The sequence below is a fragment of the Protomyctophum parallelum genome (assembly GCF_964188405.1).
Source record: "Protomyctophum parallelum genome assembly, chromosome: 9".
Classification (NCBI taxonomy): Eukaryota; Metazoa; Chordata; class Actinopteri; order Myctophiformes; family Myctophidae; genus Protomyctophum; species Protomyctophum parallelum.
The window spans coordinates 10915483-10937477 of NC_139706.1; the positions used below are offsets into that span (position 1 = coordinate 10915483).

The 21995-nt window shown below is 43.7% G+C and overlaps 1 protein-coding gene across 1 annotated transcript in view; it reads right to left on the reverse strand.

Annotated features, from left to right (window-relative positions):
- kirrel3b (kirre like nephrin family adhesion molecule 3b) overlaps positions 1-21995 on the reverse strand; it is a gene marked incomplete at its 3' end in the record, with an annotated part of 258801 nt that overhangs the window by 102598 nt on the left and 134208 nt on the right. The window contains exon 2 of the mRNA XM_083772969.1: positions 2921-3070. Within this exon, the coding sequence (XP_083629095.1) occupies positions 2921-3070 (150 nt within the window). The remainder of the gene's footprint in view (positions 1-2920; positions 3071-21995) is intronic.

Sequence of the window (21995 nt, forward strand, 5' to 3'; positions counted from 1 at the left end):
AAAAAAAGAGACACATTTGTATTCCGGGCCGACACTCTTGCATTCCAGTGCTGTGCTTTGATCCGTATAAAGTGCCAAGACTGAGGACGGGATCACTGCTTACTGCTCGTTAAACTATATTCATTGATGTGTTGGTTGTTGAGCCCCGACCACTCCTTACCCTGACACTCCTGTGCCCTCCTTAAGGCCCTGAGTCCCCCCACCCCCACACACACACAACACTGCTACCACCCTTTTGTCCTGTATTTGGTATTGCTTAAAATGCTATTTTTAATTGATTGATTTGTTTACTTGAAGGAATCTGAAAAGAATGTTAGATATTGATATAAAGTCATATAGGGCTGTATTTTGCGTGTCTTAAGTACCAGGTCTTATTCCCTAACTTGAGTAAACTAATGACCTGGAGGCGTGATCAATGCCATTTGGCTATTCTGAGTGGCCAAAGAGCATGCCTCCAGGTCTTAAGTTAAGTAATAAGACCTGGTACTTAAGACACGCAAAATACAGCCCTATATGTCTCCAGGAGTAAAATTGTGCCGTTCTCACTCTCTCTCTCTCGCTGTCCCATTTCTTTCTCCTCGCCCCTTTCAAATATCATATTATTTTCCTATCATATAATTTTCTATAAAAGTCCTCCCCATCTCTCTCTCCCTCCAAACAAGAGTGCCCACGCCATTGTTTACTGCGAGCTCTCATCCTCCCGAGCGTCCGATAAGAACCGGGACAGGGGAATGGAATGACTTTATTATTGGGGCCACGGTCGGCCGCATGGGGTTTAATTACCAACGACTATCGGTGACACAGCAGGCTCGCTGGAGCAGCCGCTGAAGGTCAAAGAGCAGGGAACGCCCAGATCTCCAGCGCAATACATATTTAATCGTCTGCCGATCAGAAGAGGCCTTCTACTTTTAAAAATGGGGACTCTGGTTGGATATCATGTACGGCTGTGTGCCTTGAATGGCAATGAGTCTGCCTGGGACACAAGATCAGATAGGGGCTGCAATAGAAAGCAATATTCTTTAGGGACAAACAATGATAAACAATGACCATTTCAACAAGCTGGCATCATAGGACTCTAATAGATCACTATTATTATTATTAGGATAGATAGACTCTAATAGATCACTATTATTATTAGGTAGGGCAGCACTTAAGAGGGTTGTAAATATTTATTTGATTGCTGCACTGCATTGGTGTTCATTAAGTTCATGAATATTCATGTGGTCTCTAATAGTGGAACTCATAAATACCAATGCGGTAGTACGTTTTACTCTAAATTAAACGGCTGTATTTAGGCAATTACAAAAGACCGACCGTAATTAGAGGAGGTGAGTTCATCTTCAAAAAGCCATTTATCAGCTAGTTGAAACGTGACCAGTGGCACTATTGATTTCATTTGGGTTTATGCACTTCCATATTGACACAAAGTGTTATTGCATTAGGCTTACTGTAGCTGTACTGTAACTCTAAGGGAGAGAGAGCAATGTTTAGTGTGCGATGTTATTTTCTCAACGCAGCACTTATTCGTGGCTACGAGCTGACTTTGATTAAAAGGGATGCAAACCAAGGCTTTAGATCACTATTGACTTCACTTTGTGTTTCCTCATCTGCAGAATGGCACAACATTTTCAGGTGACAAAACTTTCAAAGAACTTGAAGGTTATTAAAGATTCATATAGGGGCGGCAGTGGCTCAGGGGTATAGTGGCTGGTAGAGCAGCCGGATGGGAACCGCAAGGTAGCTCTGATCCATAGCTCTAATGCGTTGCATTTAGAGCTATGTTACACTCAACTTCCGCCGCTCGCATGAATGCAGACCAGCCTCTCGTCTTTAGCGTAAATAAAAATAACGTTTTTGCTACTCACCAAAACAAAGGCGGGTTGTGTCATTAGAAAGCTTACTTTCCTTAGTGGGAGCAACAATAAATATTCTAACTAAGTACTAAATCAAGAGGCAGATTTTTTCCCCTGTGTTTGTAAAATGACTGGACCGGATAGAACATTCTAACAGCAGCTGAAATGACTATAACAGAGCTGGACACTGCCTTTCCACAGATGTCTAATGGAAAGTCATCGGGCCAGATGGTCTCATAACATGGGATTTTACAAACACTTCTGGATTGAAATTACAGATCAGATTTATTATGCTTATAAAAAGTAAATAGACAACTATATGAAACTGCAGTATGTATAATCACACTTTGTTCCAAAAATGAACAAATGCTAATAATATATTTCATAATTACTGAAGCACATCCTCACAGTCTACATTTATCAAGGTAACACATTCATAATCATACTCATATTTTTAGATTCATGTGATCACCCTCCCTCCCCTTATTCTTTGCCTATCCTTATCCTATACAATTCTTTAAAAACAATACATTTTAATATTTAAAAATGACAAAATTGGATTAAAAAGGGGAAACGTTTTTAAAAAAGTGATTAGGGGGGGCATCTCGCTGGATCCAACCTACTTAGGAAATGTATGTACAATACTGTGGTTTAGTTGTAACATTTTAATGGTATTCACAGACTGAGAGCTGTACCGAAAAACAATAAATCATTGGCTCATCATCAATGCTTATCTGCATGCCATAATTTGTACACTTCACCAACAGTGATAAAGTCATCTAACTCCACAATGTTGACGAGGGCCGTGGGATTTGAATCAGTCATAAATTAATTTCAGAGTGAAATGGTTGTAGAGAGAAGACTTCCGCACACCCGGCAGGCAATTTGGAGCAGGTGCGATGATGACAGAGAGTATACAATGTGAAAGAAGGTGGAAGTGGAAATCTTTGAAAAACGCTCCGCCTGGCGTCTCCATGTAAACGGGCAAAACGACAAATGACATAACATTTTTGGGGTCCTTGACATGAAATAGTTTGAGAAGCACTGATTATAGAAACATAGGTTACCTGACAGGTCCCTGCCGACGCCCAGCGCCAGGCCGTCTTTGATCCACAGCACCACGCCGTGGTAGTCGGGGATGGAGCAGGGCAGGGTCACCGGCTGGCCCGCCACTACCACCAGGTCCTGGGGCTGCTGGGAAAACACGGCATCCGCCCCTGGACGAGAGAAAACAAAGAGAAAGAGGCTATAAGTCTGTGTGATGTACAGGTTATGTGACTGCCGGCGCTATATACAGATAACGTTGATTGCAAATTTTAAAGAACGGAAGAGAATGAGAAAGTACGATTGAAGAGCAAAAGGGTGCTCAAGCTTGAAGGGAAAGCCAAATCATACATCCATAATCTAGTATAGGCAATCTATGGGGGAAAACAGGGGTCAACCTCAAACAAATTGCAACATAACACTTGCCTAAATGTGATAACCATCACATTTGTGATGACGAATATGGCTGTTTTCAGCCCAAGGATTGTTTTCAGTGCAAAACTAATGCTTGCAATGGATTCAGAATCATGTCACATGCTACTTAAATCAGAATAAAATATAGGTTGATAATGGTACCATCACCTATTTTAGCATTCCTCATTATGTTCCACCACTGGGATTTCGTATAGACTTTTGATATGTTGTTACTAACATATTTATGAAACAAAACAAGTTGGACAATTTCAGTCAAATGAGTGGTCATAAATGGTGCACATTTATCCAAAGCGCTTTACATAGATTGTGCATTACATTCACCCATTCACACACACATTCATACACTGATGGCAGAGGAAACCATGCAAGGCACCAACCTGCACATAGGGGTTCAGAGTCTTGCTCAAGGACACTTCGACACTAACTCTGGGGGAGCCCGGGATCGAACTGGGAACATCTGGGAACTGCCGGTTTCCCATCCGGCAGTTCTACTGGCCACTCTACCCCTGAGCCACTGCCGCCCGTCAAACAAACGTTACAGTTGACTGTATAACGCCACAGATGAGATGAAGACAAAGGCCATTACGTTCATGTTATGTATGACCTCTCCTCCTCCCATACACAAGCTACAGTAACACTTTCATGTCTGCCAACACGCGTGTTCCTGGCACACATTAACTCGCTGTCACACACCCACATACACTCAGACGGTTGCTGTTAATTCGCCTTCCTCTCTGCCCGCCACGCAGAGCTAAGGCGGGAAAAAGTCGGTGACGCGTGACGAACCGCATTAAGGGGAATGTGGTGGGGGTGGGGCGCATTACTGTAGGTGAGTGGAGAGAATGAAGTGATATGTATACACATGTGCGAGGAAGCACGCACGCACGCACGCACGCACGCACGCACGCACGCACACACAAGCATCTGAAGTTAAAAAGTGATTAGACTGGTGCTCCTGCTTCTATTCCTTCCTTAATTTTAATTGTTTTCTTCATGTCACTGAAAGTTTTTAAGCTATGAAGTTGAAATTATAGAGTTAGATCTTGTTCTTGTACAACTTAATATTGTTCAACAGTGTGCCCACACGCACAATCATGGCCATGGCCAGATATACTGTACACACAGGCATAATCACATTGTACATTTTATTGTTATTGTACACTTTACTGTATAGGCCTATTTCTTTTTTTTCTTTCTTGATTTTGCATGTTTTCACAGCAAAATGAGCTCGACCATACCAGTCATCTATTATGCTTCCTCGTGTGACTCGTTTAAATTTCAAGTACTAAAATTACTCATTCAATTACGGTACATACAGAGAAATGTATTATTGTCTTTGCTGAGCCAATGAAAACCGAGAGAACAACAAATTGTTGTAATTTCGTTCAGCCCCGGACTGGGCTGTGTGATGGATAGCAACAGTGGTTAAGGAGGCAAGCAAAAGGGTTGTTTTTTTATATTGATTCATGCACACGCACACACGCACGCACACACGCACACACGCACGCACTATGCTCACACAAACATAATACATTCTGCCACATTTGTACGTATCTCACTTAGTAAACCAACGCTATAGGGAAAAGAAAATACTGTGCAGTGCATCTCAACGCATATATTGAGCTATATCGAGCTATTCATCTTCTAGCAGTACTCGACAGCTGGCTGGTTGACTTTCTCTGAGTAACATTTCCCTATTGTCAGGCAGCCCGTAATAAATTACTGTTGGTCCTTCGTGCGGGTGGATTTATGCATTTGCATTTGCAAAGGTGGTGGAGGCCTTTGCTATGTTTCACCAGTTTCATTATTTAAACAGGCCTCGACCCAACAGAGGGGCCTCCGAGCTCTGACTGACCGCCAGGCATCAGTCTGAGTCAACCCCCGCCACCCTTGGCCCTCTCTCTCTCGCTCACTCGCTGCCTTGTTCTCTCCCATGATGTTAAGTTACACCGCATTGGGAGGTAAAGGGGAGACAATTCATTGACAGGATGAGGAGAGGTGTTGTTGCTGCATGCATACTTGTCGAAAGTAATGGCTGTGCGCGATATTGAACAGTCTAAACAATTTGTATGAACAACAAATGAACAGTCTAAACAATATGCCTGTAAACAGAATAATTATGTCATAGGTATATATGGGGGCCTCATATTTGGTCTTGAAACGGGCCTCCAGATTCCTAAGGCCGCCCCTAGGTGGACCATGGGAGACAACAGCGAGCCCAGATGTCTCACACTATGCTTCAGACACTATTACTGTACCTGCAGGACATCGTTGTTCTGCACTATGTTCCCACGCGAAGGGATTCATCTGCAAATGTACACACCGGTGTCAAAGCAGTCAGCGTGCAGACGATGCACATACCAGCATGTACTATAGGCACTCTTGGCTGTATTTCTTGGCATATTCCAGTAGGAAAAGAAAGAATCAAACGAACAAACAAGACAAGCTTCTTCTCTGCTCTTTACACCCCCCGCCGAGCTTGAAACACATCAAACAGCTCAGCATGTGCTGTAATTGACTTATTCTCAGGGATGTCACTCTTTTGAGATGTCCACAGTATATATTAATACCCTATACCTGGTGTAGTCCCCACGCCATGTCATTATCTACAGCCGTTGCCGAAGATCATTTATTAACGCTGATAGATAATTTCTATCTGTTTATATTTTATGCGTGATTGATCATTTTCCTTTGACCTTTTGACCCTTTTGGCCCTGTGTAGTGACTTCACGCTGTTAGTGTGAATCACTGTCTCGGTCTCTGTATTTGACCTCGCATGGCTGTCTTATCAGCCAGGCACCTCCCTTCCGAGACAAATTTATCCACTGCCACAGACATTTATCCATTGAGGCCTAGATCGACCTCTGTGTTTTGTAATTTTCCATTTACCCAGTAAAATTCCATCAAGTGCCCGATACTCCTCGGTCGTGCCACGTCGCTTTGTACCGTCCTCCATTTTGTATTGTAAAAGTATATATACCGGATTCCATTTTGGGAGACGGTAGAGAGAAACCCAACCTACCAGATCCCTCACGGGAGCTGGCTCTTTATTGGATTGTAAATTAAGCTGTGTTTGTGAATCCTGTTCTATTTCTCTCTGAGACGATGGTATAAAACGACTAAAAACCTAGCTCTGCTCTGGACTTCTCTTCTTGGGGGTGCATTCAGGTAATATCTTGGTTATGGGGTAATCCTTCCTGTTCATATTGGCTATTTACTTAAAGTATTTTGGTAAAAGCTAAAGTTAAGTATAAGTATTGTAATGGGATTACTCCTAAAAGTAAATGTACTCTGAGGCATCCGGAGCATTTTGTTCTGTTCCGGAGCAGCTCACAGCTTCTAGCTCTCTGCTATCGAAGTTATGTTATAGTTGCAGGGGTCCTACAGTCCCCCCTGACATTTTTTATCATGATGGGAAAAAATACCCATCAAACGCTGTCTGAGTTTCACAGACACCTGCTGTCAAGTGTGATGGATCTACTTTTCTCAAATAAAATCAACTCAACTCAAATTGTATTTTGTTGAGCACATTTTAAATGACCGCGAGTCCAACCAATGCAGGTTAAAACAGGTTAAAATATACACAGCAGAAAATAATGAGGTGAAATCGTTGTCTTGGGTGTATCAAATTTAGCCATGCATCAAAAGAAAGAGAGAAGAAAAATGTACACACACGCACACACGCACGCACATACACACACACACACACACACTTCAACCTTTTTGTGCATAGCTAGCTACATAATCTACTGGCTCATGAATATTCTGAGCCATGAGTGGAGCGTCTTGGTGCAGTGTGCCAAACCGTGTCTCCCAATTCAGCGACCCAGAGAGAGAGAGAGCATGGGAACAAAAGTAAGCGGTTTGAAAATAAACAAACACCACCTGGCACCGGCCACTTGACCAAAAATAAAAAAAACCCAGTGGCCTCATCCATGTAAAAGCCTGGCTTAAAAGAGTAGGCAGGCCATGTATGAAACCTCATACAAAGGTCTTCCATGCCAATGAATGACCTGATTTTAACCATCATGAGAGCTGGGTTTCCCAAATGCCAATTGACATTAACACTTTAATAAAGACACTGTATCCAAACCAAACAGGTACAGCTTTGAAAAGAAATTGAAGTAGAAAGTAGACAAAATTACAGAGATGGCCATGGAAAAACAGTAATACACTTCACTTTTAAAGTAATTTTGTGGGTTACAAATTGCTCCATCTACGCCTTAAGTACAAAGTGTTCAAACCAGTTCACGTTGCTTGAAAAAAAAGTGTAAAGGTCAAACCACTCTCCCTCTTTGAAAAACACAGCTTCATCGTGTTTACTGAATATGCATTTAGTATTTATGGTAACCGAGATGGACAGGTAATGATTTATTTATTTCCAAAATGTAATGGCTTGGAAATGAACTTCATTGGCATGTTACCAAGTGTCTAGTCTACTCCAGATACCAGCAGTTAGTTCTAGAACTGGTTCCGTTGGTACCTTGGTGCTTTCACATGCAGAACCAGTGGCCATTTCTTAGGGTTGTGAGCCAATTCATTTACCGTGGAAAACCTCTGAACTGGTTCAATATTAGGTGGGGGGAAAAAAACCCAGAAGTGGTTCAACTCCGGTGAAAAAGGAGCCAGGGTGAAACACAAGTCAGAACAACATCACTGTGTAGGCCTAGAATGTGTTGATTTAACTCGGAGAGTGTACCCTCTTACGGGGTCCATTTGGTTCCATTTTGTACACCATCTGAGTTAAACGAACAACTGAGGGTTTTAACTGTGTGCGTACAACCCGATCTGACTCGGGATCAAGTTCATCTGTTGCCTGCTTGTGTTGAACAAGGCCCTGTCACATATCTTCCATTCACGCTTCAGTGTGCATGTGTGTGTGTGTGTGTGTGTGTGTGTGTGTGGGGGGGGGGGGGGGTACAGGTGGTGCGTTCACCTCCCCCTGTCCACATATTGCTGCTGCCTTATTCTCTGGAGAAACACAGCTACAGTGGTGCACCCAGGCGTGGCATTCGAGTGAAGAGTAAAGACTACTGTACACACTCCCCCCCTCACCCAGCACCACGACCAACACCACCTCTCTCTCTCTCTCTCTCTCTCTCACTCATAAGTTAAAGGATGAATTAATTGATGTGGGAGCTTTCGGTGACGACAGCCATAGACAATAGACTGATTGTTCGTTTGTTTGTGTGACTCACTCGTGGCTTCCACGTGCGGTTAATTTAGGGTTGGGTGTCGGTATGTCGGACCAAAGATATGCACCCGCGCGTGCGTGTGCGACTGTGCATGCACATGCGCCGAGGCTCGGGTGGCTGGCAGAGTGGGAGATCCCTGTTAATAACGTGTTATTAAGCATGCTAACAGAGTGGGTGAGAAGGAGCCTCATGGAGAAGAAAAAGAAAAGTCTAAAACTGCCAATGTGCTGAGAGATAAATGTGCCCTACGTAGCTGATCTGAAGGGGTCAGCCTGTTTAAATGTGTTGGCATTTACAAACGCCAGAGCTACAGACAACGTCTGACCACTGTCTGAAGGGGTGGCTTTCTCGCCTCAAAGCAGCTCATCAAGGTGGTGCAGAAACAGGATAGCAACAGGTTAACGGCCGATTAATACAATTTCACAGTATGATTCGTCAGTATCTGGTCTGTCTTCATTGGCTGTCTATGAAGATAAATGGCTCAGTCTATTCGTCTAATAAATCACTAAACAATGGTGATAATGGGCCAACATTGTAGCATTCTAATACTAGGCACGGCACGTTCATTTGTATAGGACATTACAACAACAAGACAATTCAAAGTGCTTTACACAATGCAAAGCATTAAGATATGCATTTAGACACAGAGCATTAAGACACAAAAGAAACCTTATGAAAGCCAATGGAACCTTTGAAGATTAAAAGTTATCTGCATCAGATATCCACCGCTCCTCTACATGTAGTAGAGAAGTAGCTATAGTGAAGGCATATTGAGTCTCTGGCTGTGTTCAAAGTATTGCAATGGAGGCACAGCCAAATCCCAGTGGTTACAGAACATGACAAGCTATTGACAAACAGGACAGAAATAAATTAAACTAGAAAATTCGCAATTTTAAAAAATTGCAGAGTGTGGTTGCCGCAGTGGCTTACATATGCCCCTCCCACTAGTATTGCCAGCCAATTACAATTTCAAGTCACGCCTTAGATCATGCGTAAGTCATTCGGAGGGGATTTAACCCCCGAAATTCATGTTTTTGCGACAAACGGTTACATTTCTCGCTTCTGCGGTGCCCCCTATGGATGAAAATGGAATTGCTTTTAGAACTTGGTTGATTGAACCACCCCGGACATGTGATTGAAATTTGGGATGGATTGGACATTCCGTTCGTGATTTATGGCATTTTTTGTGATATAGGCCCCTCCTACTAACTTCGGAAGACGATTGCGGCCGAACGATACGCACTTTCAAAATTCTGCGGCTCAGTTTTAATTGGATGGGTCCAGAGATCACGTGTGCCGATTTCTGTGAGATTTGGACAAAATCTGTAGGAGGAAAAGCAAAAAGTGTGTTTTGGACAAAATTCAAAATGGCGGAAAATATATCATGGCGGAAATGGGCGTGGCCTATATGGGGAGATGCGTCATGACCCAAGGAATCCAGGGAAAAAATAATTTTGATTTTACGACCTACGGTTCAAGAGTTATAAGCCAAAAGGTAAAGTGGGCTGTTATAGCGCCACCATGAGGCCGACCGATAAAATTTTAGGGTTAAATAATTTTAGGGATAATGTTGAATTATCCCTAAAGGTTTTGTAACTATAGTGATTACAGTCTCCGAGGAACAAATACTTTTATGTGAATTTTTGCCTTTTCCCATTCATGTCAATGGGGAAATTTAATTCACTAATAAATTCATATCAATTAAACTATACAACATTTCTCTTAACAAAATACAAGCACACGATTCCCGATTTTTCCGGTCAATTTGACATATGGCTCAAGTGCGTACAGCGTACAGTGTGGGAGGTATAAAGCGTCAAAATAAAGACTACTCCAGTGAGAAAATAATAATAAAGTGTCACAGTTACAAGAGTCTGGTTGCCCATTCGGGCAACCACACTAATTCTCAGCATGGAAAATCCTGTAACCAATATGAATTTTATAGTGACCTCTTTTCATGGACAAAATAATGTCTTACCACACTACTCAGTGGAAAATCTACTCTGAGACAGTAACAAATTAAATCCGATAATTCGATTCTTGGCAGCTTTGACTGAACACTGTGTGAAGCGAATAAAAGGCAGGACCGTGGGAGATCGTTGATTAGGAATGTATGATTTCATTTCTTTTTGCTGAGAGCCTTCTTCAAAATATGGAAGCAAACACTTTTTGCCTTCTCCTAGGTGGTATTATAATGTTGTCGCTGCACTTTAGTGTTGTCGCTGCACTTTAGGTATAGCCGTGATCTGTTTACAGCTGAAATAAATGACTGACCACAGAGGACCCACGGATACTCCAGCTCCAGATCTCACCCACGCTTCACCAATCAAGGCCTGGGAAATTAGTTATACGGCTGATGACACACGTCCGTCCATCCAGCCCACTTCAAAGAACTCATCATCAGTATGGGTGGCCCGCCCCGGAATGCAGCAGCAAAAAAGCTGATCCCGCGATCGCTATCAAAAACCATTAGCATTACCTCTGGCCTCAACGTTTTCCTTACTGTAGTAGGGCACCGTGCTACTCAAAACGTTTTAATCTCAACGACCCACGGTTTGGTGTGCACATTTGTTTGGTTCCATTTTTGTACAGCTCTCTCTCAAAATCTAAATCAGTTTAACCACTTTAAACCTATACATCTGCTGTCAGGAAGAAACCACCTCAAAATGTTCATGTTTCAGGAAATGAAATGTATGAACATTTTCAAAATGTTCAGGAAATCAATAATGGTGTCTCACCAGTGCAAAAAGACAGTCTTCTCTGTGTTTAATTTTCCCCCGAGATGAAACGCACCCCAACACAGAAACTCGCAAAACATTGCAAGTGCAGCGAAAGGCATTTTAAAAAGTTATACCTGTGGCGCGGAACTGCTGAGCATTATTTGATAACATAATAATGGAGTAAAGAACTCAAGCGGGTTTCGCTAATCCAGACCCGAGGTCCAAAGCAAACACACAAATTCCCCAGAAATATGGATTACTCTATCTAAGCCCATCTCGTTCTCCTAATTGAATCCTGCGTACTGGGGCTCTCATCTGATCAATCCCACATCTCTACGTGCTTATTCTTCCATATCGCTGCCAGGGAGCACAACGTGAACCTGAACCTCATATTTGATGTCCCCCCCCCCCCTGTAAATGAATGCCTTACTTCATCCTATGACAGTGTCATGCAAAAGTATATTGAAAATAGCCGATCTATGAAAGGTCACAACTATATGTCCCGATCTTGTTTTTTTTTTGCTCGCGATCCGATTTCCGATCCGATATTTAATCATTTTGGACGTACAAGGTTTCCTTCCACCCGACAGCGACGACGTCAGTGTTTATCTACAGCTCTTCCTCGGAGCTTATCGAAGCACAGAATCAGCTTGGCTCACTAATTATCTTAAGTCAGCCGGCACAAAGAACTCACGGGAATAAGAAGTTAATGCTTATTATGTATGTAAATAAGTCTGTGTGGTGACTTCTCACACAGAATGTGTGTGTGTGTGTGTGTGTGTGTGTGTGTGTGTGTGTGTGTGTGTGTGTGTGTGTGTGTGTGTGTGTGTGTGTGTGTGTGTGTGTGTGTGTGTGTGTGTGTGTGTGTGTGTGTGTGCGTACGACGTGTGTCTGTGTCAGTTATAGCTTTCCGGACAACCACTTCTCAGTGCAATAAACATAACAGTTCCTAAGATGGAGATTGAAGCATGAGAGAAAGTCATTGTCGATGTAGGCTATGTGTTGTATATAGCCGCTGTGGGTTGTTTATTATCTTTCCAGGGCAGAAAGAAATGCAAATTGAAGTCAGTCTGTCATTTCGAAATGAAAGCACTTTACTTTCAGCACTCGCTCTGAAAAGTTTGTCATTTACATGGCTTACCATTAAGAACATGGCCTTGCTTTTCTTTGCGCATTATCAAAACAATAATAACTTGATAAGCATGTATTAATATCAATACCAATAGAATGAATAGAACCAGGGAAGCCCATCGTTATGTGGTCATTAACAAACAGAATATTACATGGCAATAAGCCTGAAAGAGCAACTAGTACTTGGCAGGCATAGAGTCAACTGATTATCAGTCATAATATATTGAAGGTCATGCTTAGCTCAACTGCTCATTACAGTTTAAATTATTCAGAATATCACTCTAATGACTTGATATGAGGAATGTGTGGGTCACCACATCAGTCACCCAATAAGTATGATTAGCTGTGATTGATTTAGTGCTCACGAGAGCCTAATAGGGCAATTATAAGGTCACTTTCCTGATGTTTCGTCATTTAAACATGTTAAAAGCCATGACCTGGCAATGCTTTTGATGTCGAATGGACATGCACACAATAAACCCTTGGATGTGCACAGATGGAGGCATGTTACTGCGCACACACGCACAAATTAAGCTCACAATTAAAGTTTAAGGGCAGGCTGGCACTTTATTCTCCAGATAAAAGCCATTTGTGGCAGTTCAAAATGAATAGCTTTGCTCGTCTTCAAGGAACAACTTACAATACCTCCATATCTTCAGTGTAGCAGCTTTAGAGACTGCATGCATTATGCCTGGAGCCAATGCACAAGCACTGGCTTAAGTACATTTAGTTGTCAGAATCATGTAATTGTTAACTCAAAGTCAATCAAAATTGCGTGGGATTTACTTAGTCCCATTTACAGAATAAAGGAAAACGCAGCACACACGCTGCCATGTTTTCTCTCTCAGTGGGTTGACAGAGGTGCTTTGAGAAATACAGTCAAATGGTTATATTAACCTTTTTGGAGTTCACAGGCTAGGCACTTACTGTGCCCTATACAAAGCCAGTGAAAGGTGTATGAAAGTGAATGAAGCACAGGGTTTGAAAGTATGTCTCCTGTCCTGTTAATAGTATTTCTACATCAATGTATAGTTAATCCTTTCATAATATTTGACCTTCCAAAACAAAAACATATTGCCTTGATGTTTGCCTGGGTAATGAGGTGCTTATCACCCGACTTCGAATGGTGGAATAAATTATGATTTAATGTCACATCATTTTCTTTTGCAGCGCACCTAGGCTTCCTCTAGACAGGCAACTTCATTAATATAAAAAAATGTAATCCCCAGCCGCAGCTGGCAAACTTACAACAATAGTTAACAATAATGAATATTTCATAAAGCTCTATCGAATCCATTAGACTCTAATGGATAGAGGTGCCTGAAGAGGCATGTATTTCAATTTTTTCTTCTCCCCCATTAGAATGTTTCAAAGCTCATTTAGCCCACCTGCCCACTGGTTAAAAAAACAAATAAGCAGACACATTATCCACCAAGCCTATCTGCACTGTGATGGCTGCCATTATAAGAAAGAATTGTGCGTGCAAAATAAATTGCAAATATGTTGATAGCGAGGAAGATAAACATCGGCACCGCCGGAAGACGATGTATACGTAATACGTATGCCCTCTCTCACGCAACGCGTTATTGGAGCGCGACGGTTGCCAAGGCACAATCAAGACGGATCGCTTCCGACTTCTAAAAATGACAGTGCAAAAAAATGGCAACAGCAGGAAGAAGGCCTTGTAAGCACATGCTTTATCATACGCCGCGGGGGCTGGAGGAGAGGAAGCGTTCTTTTTATGGACATCGGACACTGGGGTGTTCTGCGCCAGAAACCTTTTATTATTAAGCCTTTCCAGCTGCCATTCTTTCTGTCACTTCTCATAAAATCGAGTCCAAAATGTATTAAAGGCTTTATGGTCCATGGAATGGAATCTTACGTCATAGTATTTCCTACATTCAAAATATGACAAAGAAATTCCGTTTCTAAGTATTTTATTTTTGAGGGGCGCCGCGCTAGCCCCTCTCATGGACCTACAGTAGACCCTAGCCCCTCTCCTGGACCTACAGTAGACCCTAGCCCCTCTCCTGGACCTACAGTAGACCCTAGCCCCTCTCCTGGACCTACAGTAGCCCCTAGCCCCTCTCCTGGACCTACAGTAGACCCTAGCCCCTCTCCTGGACCTACAGTAGACCCTAGCCCCTCTCCTAGACCTACAGTAGACACTAGCCCCTCTCCTGGACCTACAGTAGACCCTAGCCCCTCTCCTGGACCTACAGTAGACCCTAGCCCCTCTCCTAGACCTACAGTAGACACTAGCCCCTCTCCTGGACCTACAGTAGACACTAGCCCCTCTCATGGACCTACAGTAGACCCTAGCCCCTCTCCTGGACCTACAGTAGACCCTAGCCCCTCTCCTGGACCTACAGTAGCCCCTAGCCCCTCTCCTGGACCTACAGTAGCCCCTAGCCCCTCTCCTGGACCTACAGTAGACCCTAGCCCCTCTCCTGGACCTACAGTAGACCCTAGCCCCTCTCCTGGACCTACAGTAGACACTAGCCCCTCTCCTGGACCTACAGTAGACCCTAGCCCCTCTCATGGACCTACAGTAGACACTAGCCCCTCTCCTGGACCTACAGTAGCACCTAGCCCCTCTCCTGGACCTACAGTAGACACTAGCCCCTCTCCTGGACCTACAGTAGACACTAGCCCCTCTCCTGGACCTACAGTAGCACCTAGCCCCTCTCCTGGACCTACAGTAGACCCTAGCCCCTCTCCTGGACCTACAGTAGACCCTAGCCCCTCTCATGGACCTACAGTAGACACTAGCCCCTCTCCTGGACCTACAGTAGACACTAGCCCCTCTCCTGGACCTACAGTAGCACCTAGCCCCTCTCCTGGACCTACAGTAGACCCTAGCCCCTCTCCTGGACCTACAGTAGACCCTAGCCCCTCTCATGGACCTACAGTAGACACTAGCCCCTCTCCTGGACCTACAGTAGACCCTAGCCCCTCTCCTGGACCTACAGTAGACCCTAGCCCCTCTCCTGGACCTACAGTAGACCCTAGCCCCTCCTGGACCTACAGTAGCCCCTAGCCCCTCTCATGGACCTACAGTAGCCCCTAGCCCCTCTCCTGGACCTACAGTAGACCCTAGCCCCTCTCATGGACCTACAGTAGCCCCTAGCCCCTCTCCTGGACCTACAGTAGACCCTAGCCCCTCTCATGGACCTACAGTAGACACTAGCCCCTCTCCTGGACCTACAGTAGCACCTAGCCCCTCCTGGACCTACAGTAGCCCCTAGCCCCTCTCCTGGACCTACAGTAGCCCCTAGCCCCTCTCCTGGACCTACAGTATCTATGCCCAGCTTTGAGTGTTTGCGTAATCACAGACATTGAAGACAAAAGTGAGGACGCAAATTGTGATTGGCCGGCATGATTTGGTGGGAGGTGTGCCAATTGGTTGAGAATGAGATGATGCATGATGATGTAAGAGCGCCCCTCACTTCACGCGGGTGTGATTTTATGATGGATAGAGGTAGTGAGCACTATAATGAGCACAAAAAGGCCAGAGATTATTTATTTTCACTCTTTTAACCCATTCTGAACGGGAACCCATTTTGGTGTTAGCATCATGTTATGCTTTAGCTTTTGAGAAATCGAAGAACGACTGACATTTTTAGAATCTGATCCCAGGTCAGAATGGGTTAATCAGACCAGTGTGTGTCCAGTGGAAACCTCGTATGAATCTGATCTCAGGTCAGAATGGGAAGTGGGTAAGAATTATATTTATGAACAATAGAGCCAACTTGAGCACCGATCATAATTACTGCCATGAAGCAGCCTCAAAAATATGGGTTGGTTTCCACGGAAACAAATGTTGGTTACCAATATAACAGTTTAGTTTGCATAATGTGATGGAGCACCACCTAACCTTCCTCTTCATGCCTTGTACCCCCCCCCCCCCCCCAAGGGAAAGAGAGAGCGAGAGAAAGAAAAACTTCAGGGAGATCAGGGAGATGAAGAGACTCATTTCGCTAACTGGACTACTTTTTCGTTTTAGCTTACTACTTTTTCATGAAGGGGAGAACGGACATAAAAGAGATGCAAATGAGTGCGAGAGATGGCGAGTAAAGAACAAGGAGTTTTTCTAGAGTGCAGATGGGGTCTGATTGAATAGGAAGGGCCCCTTCTGTTCTCCGCTGCCGTCACCAGATCTTCTATTCATCAGCTCTCATCACTTAACGTTCTCAGAGCCTCTCCAGAAACCCACAGCGCCACGTTTGTATGGATGTCTTGTACCGCTTACTTATGAACGAAAAGGCCCGTGCAAATGTCTTGTTGCTACTGAAGGCGATGGACACTTAAGTGCTCACTCAAATGTTGAGCAAGCTGATGCTTTGACAAGTTTTAAGTGTGCGTGTGTGCGTGCGTATGTGCGTATGTGCGTGCGTGCGTGCAAAAGAGTACGTTGGTGTTGAAATGGTGAGTTTTAATTGGGATTGATCCGGCTCATTATGTGATTTGAATGCAAGACTCACGTGGCTGATTTGATGGATGCGATGCGGAGAGGGTCTTGGTCTAATGGGAATATTGTCGCTTTTCATGGGGGCGAGAGTCCCATTCTTCTATTACACAATATGTCAACAGGCACAGAGTGAAACATTAAACCACCTTTTGTCTTCCTATAAGTCATATTTTATATTATAGCTGACAGGATGAAAGTGCAGCTCCACTTTCAAGATGTTGAGTCCCTCCCCCCCCCCCCCCCCCCCCCGTCCTTACACTAAGATTAAATTGAGAGATAGATCAAAGGCCTTGTATTGTATTAAGAGAATGTTCAATGTTTAATTCATACAGCTTCTTAATAGTTAATTACTAAGTCAAATAACGCCCACTTTAACTTGCTTGAACATATCTGTGTTGATACAAAAGCTGTTATTCAGGAGTTATTCCTGGCAGTGTATTTTCCCTTTCTTAAAGCCAGTGCATAATTACTAATAACATACCCGTACTTGATACCCGTACTGATTTCCATGGCTTTAAATTGAAAAAGAATATGGATGAGAAATCGACAAATCTTATTATCTTCAACCACAGAAGTGCAGGTGGACAATACTCTTTCAAGTTCAATTAACGTACAGTAATAATACAGTCAATGTGCCACACGTTTTCCAGACAAATTCAGTCCACAAGACATGTCTCTAAAATTTCAAATGTACCACAGCAATGTTATGTGACAGTCTTTTGATCTGCTGCCATTTTGTATTGATATGTTTTTTTATTCAGAATTCACATCGTGGTCCTCAAGGATTCTGCTGGAAGGACATGTATGTTTTCTCCTCCTTCTATTCATGGAAAGCAGTGGAACACAGTGTTCAACATTCTGTACTTTATGCATGGGGGGAAAAGAGAAGCAAGAACTGCATGAGATAGTTTATTGAGTCAGCCTAGTGCAGACTGAGTGTGAATAAAGAGCATGTTGCTTACGACGAGAGAAGGGGAACGTAGTGTAAGCAACTTTGATTTTGGAGGAAACACGTACATTCTCTCGCTCCAAGTACAAAAGATTGTAACGCGCACTGCCCAAGGCCACCCGGCACAGAGAGAGAGCTGATGAGAAAGAGCTGGGTGGGAATAGAAGCATGTAGAGATTTAGCTTTTGTAAATGTAAAAATGTATTATTGACTCAACTGGAGCCGACCAGAAATGACAAATATTCCAGGCTGAGAAAGAAATGTGAGAGCATTTTTTTATCTAGTCTAATATCTAGACTAATAGAGTCTTTAAAAAAAAAAAGGCATTCCAAAGAGTGCGATGAATCTTGTCCTTCGAAATTGTGCATTTCTGCTTATTTTCCTTATGTACACCTCAGGCATAACTAATAAAAACCTGTGCCCCTGTTGTCAATCTGTCAACATAAATGTATACAATTTGTATCACCAGGCAGAAACTGCAATGTGCACGCACGCACGCACGCACGCACGCACGCACACACACACCATTTAACCCCCCCCCCCCATTTCCCTCTCATCATTTCCAGCTATCTGGCTGGCACTCCCCCTCATCTCATTCTTACACACGTGGGGCCGTCGTGACATTGAGACGGACCCCCTAATCATAACATTTGTCTTTCTTTCAGCACACGCGCTCAGACTGGTGAATGAGACCTGACACCGGCAGGGGACATATTTGTCCCAATCAGGGCCTCATCTCCGCACGACGGCCGAGGCGAGCGCTCCTCGGCCCTGTCTCGACAGGACGCTGATGAATCCCACACTTAGCCTTGATTGGGACGAGCGCCTCACCGCCGACAAAAAGTGGCATGCTTTTACAATCGCCACGTGGTCACAGGCTCAGCTGCGGCCATTACAGTCACATTACAGTCACAGTCACATTACAGTCACAGTGACATTACAGTCACATTACAGTCACAGTCACATTACAGTCACATTACAGTCACAGTCACATTACAGTCACATTACAGTCACAGTCACATTACAGTCACAAAGAAATGGTGGCATTTTTTTTTTTTTTAAGATATTTTTTTTGCGGCTTACGCCTTTTATTGATTTTTGAAGGGACAGACAGTAGGCTGACAGGAAACGGGAGAGAGATGGGGGGATGACATGCAGTAAAGGCCGTGTCGGGTCCGGGAGTCGAACCCGCGGCACACTGCGACTGGATTACCAGTCCGGTGCCCAGACCGTTACGCTACGGCCTGGGCCAAATGGTGGCATTTTATCATGATCATTAGTGAGGACCAATTATATGAAGATAGGTTGAAAAGTGGTCAGTGGTCTGAGAGGTCATTTGTTATATTTTAAAGTTAATTATCTTTGCCCAGGAAGGTTTCAGAAGGTTCCCCTTCCATGACCATCATCAACCATCACCATTCTATCATCAAGGAAATTTTTGACATCTGAAACATTTTCTAAATATGAATTTAAGCACATGCTACTTTTGCCCTTTTTTCTTCAGACCTTCTAGTGTTAAAGGACCACTTCACCACTTTTCAACCTATCTTCATATGCCACCATTTTCTTTCTACTCGGACTGTGTCTCATGGGATTGCTGTGGGCAGTTCATAAACCCGTCCTTGTGGTCCTTTAAATGGGGGTCTGTAGACTAATATGCATGTCAAACTGGGGGTCCTTGAAATTAAACAGGTCGAGAATCACTGCTAGAGTCGTAAATGTCTTCTCTCATGGGGGTCTCTGGCATATCTCTTCAAATGGGGGTCCGTGGGCTTAATAAGTGTCAATTTTGGGGTCCTTGACATGAAAAGGTTTGGGAAACACTGACTAAAGGCCTATTCGTACTCTATTCATAGTTTTAGGTGAAAAGTTGACGACCCTTTCGGTGGTTAGTAAAAAAAGAGAGATGTGTTTGGGTGAGAGGTGAGTCTCTTACCACCGCGGCGTGGCGTCATGTTGTCGTTTTCTGTGGTCACCTCATCACTATAAAACTGGAGTATGAATAGGCCTTTACAGTCCAAGACAAAAATAAAATAAATAAACAAGACATGCCATCTCCGGTTCGCTTCCCGTATCTGCGTGAAATAGGTGGCCGCCTTTTTAGGAGACCAGAAGCAGGTTGGAGTCTATTATTTCCAATGGAAGAGTCAACGTGAACACAGCTTCTGAACAGTGTTCCAGCCCCATGGTCACTGAACTAAAATAATATTGGACCCTATAGTACAATGTATTTTTTTTTAAAGAGAGAGACAAATTAACTTTATTATCGACCTGGTTCTGTCCCAACAACACACTCTCGCAGGATCTGGCACCAGTAAACCCACTTAGGAGATCAAATTCTTTAGGGTTTAATGTGTACCATCTCGCCCGGTGGCTCCAATTGGGATGGTCTATCTCTTTAAATCAACCATCTTTGCTACAGTCATGCACAGAGCCCATTGAGCCTGGCTGCCCCCCTCCTCCCACTTCCCCCCTATCTGCCTCATGTGTCTGGTGACATGGTGCAGTCAGTGTGGCAGCTACCAGAACACAGCCATGATGACGGGCTCACCATGATCCTCTGCTCCATTAGAGAGCACTTATCCTGACCCTCAGTCTGGCTAGTGGGCTGTGTGAGGTGTCCGCTGTGTTGCAGAAGAAGAACACAGGGGATGAGGATGAGCATAATGCACTTTGGATTTACACAACTGCACACATTTATCTCTTCAACCTTGGTCGGGCGACAACATTAGCATAGTGTGAGAGACAGAGAGAGAGAGAGAGAGAGAGAGAGAGAGAGAGAGAGAGAGAGAAGGGCTGTCTATTTGTGTGAGTGAGATACGATGTGCATGAGTGCAATCCTAGATGTGTGCATGCATTTGAGCACTGTGTGTGTGTGTGTGTGTGTGTGTGTGTGTGTGTGTGTGTGTGTGTGTGTGTGTGTGTGTGTGTGTGTGTGTGTGTGTGTGTGTGTGTGTGTGTGTGAGGGTGTGTGTGTGTGTGTGTGTGTGTGTGTGTGTGTGTGTGTGTGTGTGTGTGTGTGTGTGTGTGTGTGTGTGTGTTTTCTCACACACACACACACACACACAGTGGGTGTGAGCTGAGAAGCAGGCTGCGGCTAGCCATACCTGTCAGACAGAGTGGAGTGCTGTAACAAGACAAGGGTGGAGAGTGAGGTTTTTATCAAAGTGTGTAGGAGGCCCCTGTCAGGAGATAAGAGGTCTAAGCCGCAGTCACATTATACCACACCTTCCCTATATAAGAGCTGAGGACTCTGTCTGCTGGGCCAGGAATAAAGACAACCATTTCAATGCAGCAACATCTCACTTGTCTGAGGAAAGCATTATGCTCTCCACCTTTAAGTGCATATAAGGCAATAAGAAGGTATAATACTCCATCTCATAATTTCATTGTCATTCCCTCCACTCCAAAGTCTTTCTTTTGGACATAAAATGTTATTTACCAGAAAGTCGCACTTCCTTAATAGACACATCGTGTGGACGAAAGGAATACGATTAAGGAAATGTGATCTCAGTTCTCAGAACTCAGCCAAAAAATGTATGAAACCAGATGATTCAAGGGTCAAAATGTAATAATAAGCATGGCTCTTGAAACCGGGAACGGTACGCAATTTCTACAAGCTTATCCTTATGAGAATTCAATGTCACTCAATCGCATTAACCAAGTCCTGTAAACCACACTAAACTTGAATTGAAATTGAATACTTAAACCATAAAAAAAAACCCCCAAAAACATACAGTTCAATTTAGCTTGGCTCCATTTTGTCTCTGCCCGGCCGTTGCAAGGCCTGAAAAGAAAAGAAAATTGGTCCGTTTTCTGAAATATGCATGTTTCTATGTCAGTGGTGTTCAATATTTCATGTCAATGACCCCCAGGATTATGTGTAATTGGCCACTGACCCCAATTTGAAAATATGTTGTTCCAGGGACCTCCATCAGAAGCAAAGATTTGAGTTGAAATATAGATTTGCACTATACCTTTTCACGATTTTACGAAAATAGCAGACCTACAAGCTCATAGCGCGCCACCGAGTGGCTCGCTACGAGCTTGTAGGTCTGCTATTTGTCAATAGCTAAAGCATAACATAATGCTAACACCAAAAGGGGGTTCCCGCCAAAAATGGGTTAATATCAGAGTACATCAGAGGCAGCTGGGAGGGGTTATCAATGGCAGAGGTCTGTATGTACCGTGCCACGG